The sequence below is a fragment of the Silurus meridionalis genome, chromosome 20 (genome assembly GCF_014805685.1).
Source record: "Silurus meridionalis isolate SWU-2019-XX chromosome 20, ASM1480568v1, whole genome shotgun sequence".
In the NCBI taxonomy this organism is placed as follows: domain Eukaryota; kingdom Metazoa; phylum Chordata; class Actinopteri; order Siluriformes; family Siluridae; genus Silurus; species Silurus meridionalis.
In genome coordinates, this window is record NC_060903.1 from 12,353,206 (window position 1) to 12,355,705 (window position 2,500).

A 2,500-nucleotide genomic window follows, 5' to 3' on the forward strand; every position below is an offset into this window, starting at 1 on the left:
AGTTAAATATTTTATATGTACATACATCATTAAACAAACCAACCAACAAATAAGATCCTGTCGACTATGTGTTCAGGATATTAATAATGAACTTTATGTTGCAGTATATGAACAATTATACACTACAACATACTAAAAAATGTAAACATAAATGCATATATTTTATCATTATCTTATAGAATCTATATTATTTTATATAATATTTATATTATTTGTTTATTTATTTATTAACATCTATACCTTTTGTAATATATGAATTACATGTTTATAAATTTCAGTACACTGTTCATTTACCATTTACTTTAAAAAGATGTTTTGCACATGCCCACAGTTATGAATCAGCCAATCATGGCCATTTTTTTAATAAATAATGATTCGGATTAATGTAGAAATAAAATGAAAAATAAAAAACACAGCATTATTGAAGATATTTATGGACAAGGGTTTTGAACTTCATTTAAAGGATAGGTTGTATTATAAATATATACCAAAAATAAAAGTGTATTGATTGTACTTGATGAGTTAAAGTTAAAGTTAAATGTTGAAGTTCAAATTTGTGGGGTCACAATTTCATTTAATTGTAAGGGCTGTAAAATTGTATTGTCTGCTCATTCATATTACATATAGGATAATAATATCCAAATCATAAATCCAACATCAAATAATTGTGGTTGTACTTTTTTTTTTATAGCTATTGCTGGATTTTTTTATTATAAATTATAGCCATTGCTGGATTTCAAAACCAATTCATTAACATTACTTTTATTCTTTGGTAAGGTTTAGCTAGCATATTGTATTCTGCTAATATTAATAACAAGACCAAGAAGATATCTTTGAAAGCATAATTTGTTCCATTCTATAAAGAACACATGCTATACGCAATACTTCTGCAAGGCAATAACTCTGGCTGTGTCGCTGATGTTGGTGCAGGATGCTGACCATGGTGATCCAGTTTTCTGTACTTATCCTGCTGCACTGCTGTCTGGTCGTCGTGACGACGGCTGAAGACTATAAGTGTCTGCCTTTAATATTGCGCAAGGCTTGCTGCTGGGTGAACGAAACGTACACGGCACGGAACGTTATAATCCTCCTTTCCATTCTCATCAACTTCCTTGCAGCCATTATTAACATTGTGAGTGTAAAACATGCACATATACACTCACAAACACACAGTCACACACATCAATGGTATGAATGTGAGGTAAAATATAATTACTACTCACCTGTATATATGGAACATGTTTTGGTGTACAGGATCTAACAAAACACCCCTCACATTTCAGCAGCTAAATGTTGTATCTTCTTAAGGGACAATACTATAGAAATTAAATATACTTTATAGTAGTCAGTGTGTAGCTTGTATAGCAGTTCAGATTTAAAAATAACAACTTACAGCCATTATAGTCTAAAAAGTAAGTACACCCTAAGTGATAACAGCTGTGTGCTGTGTAATCGTGCAAAGCCACATTGTCCTATTCATCATGTTCATGTTTTTGTCTGCTTGACAGGACCATACAAATCTGTGCATCTTGTATTAGAGCAGCTTAAATTTGGTGCTTTGAGTACAATTCTCTCATACTGACCACTGGATGTTCAACATGGCACCTCATGTCAAAGAGTTCTCTGAGGATTTAATAATTAGAATTGTTGCTCGCTACAAAGATGGCCTGGGCGATAAGAAGATCGGTAAGACCCTGAAACTGAGTTACAGTACAGTGCCCACAGTCATACAGAGGTTTTACAAGAGGGGTTCCACTCGGAACAGGCCTCAGAAGGGTCAATCAAAAAAGAAGACCAAAGTCCAAGGACCAAGTGTTTTCGTGCTGTGCATCAGGTGCAGAAGCTGGCTTCAAAAACAGACGCATTAGTCCTGCCAGGATTGCTTTAGCAGTTGCAGAAGTGGAAGGTCTGCTGTCAGTGCACAGACTATACGCAACACACTGCAGCAAGTTGGTTTGCATGGCCATCATCCCAGAAGGAAACCTCTTCTGCAGCTGGCTCTCAAGAAAGCCCACAAACAGTTGCTGAAGAAAATCTGTCCAAAAGCATAAATTACTGTAACCATGTCCTGTGGTTACAGTAAAAAAAACTGTGTACAGTAAAAAAACCAAGAAAACTGTGTCTTACCCACAGTCAAGCATGGTGGTGGTAGCATCAAGGTCTGGGGCTGCATGAGTGCTGCTGATACTGGTGAGATGCAGTTTATTGAAGGAAACATGGATTCCAAAATGTACTGTGACATTCTGAAGCAGAACATGATGCTCTCCCTTTAGAGACTGGGATAAAAGGAGTTTTCCAACATAATAACAACCCCAAACACACCACCAAGATGACAACTGCCTTGCTAAGGAATCTGAAGGTGAAAGTGATAGAGTGGCCAAGTATGTCTCCAGACCTGAAACCTATTGAGCACCTGAGGGGCATCCTCAAGCAAAAGGTGGGAAAACTCCATGCGTCTAACATCCAGCAGCTCTGTGATAGGATAGGAAGAGGATCTTAG

The 2,500-nt window shown here is 36.4% G+C and overlaps 1 protein-coding gene across 2 annotated transcripts in view; it reads left to right on the forward strand.

Moving 5' to 3' along the window:
• adcy8 (adenylate cyclase 8 (brain)) overlaps nt 1-2,500 on the forward strand; it is a 76,795-nt gene that overhangs the window by 54,734 nt on the left and 19,561 nt on the right. For both annotated transcript variants that reach the window (XM_046876541.1, XM_046876542.1), the window contains one exon: nt 931-1,132. In XM_046876541.1, the coding sequence (XP_046732497.1) occupies nt 931-1,132 (202 nt within the window). The remainder of the gene's footprint in view (nt 1-930; nt 1,133-2,500) is intronic.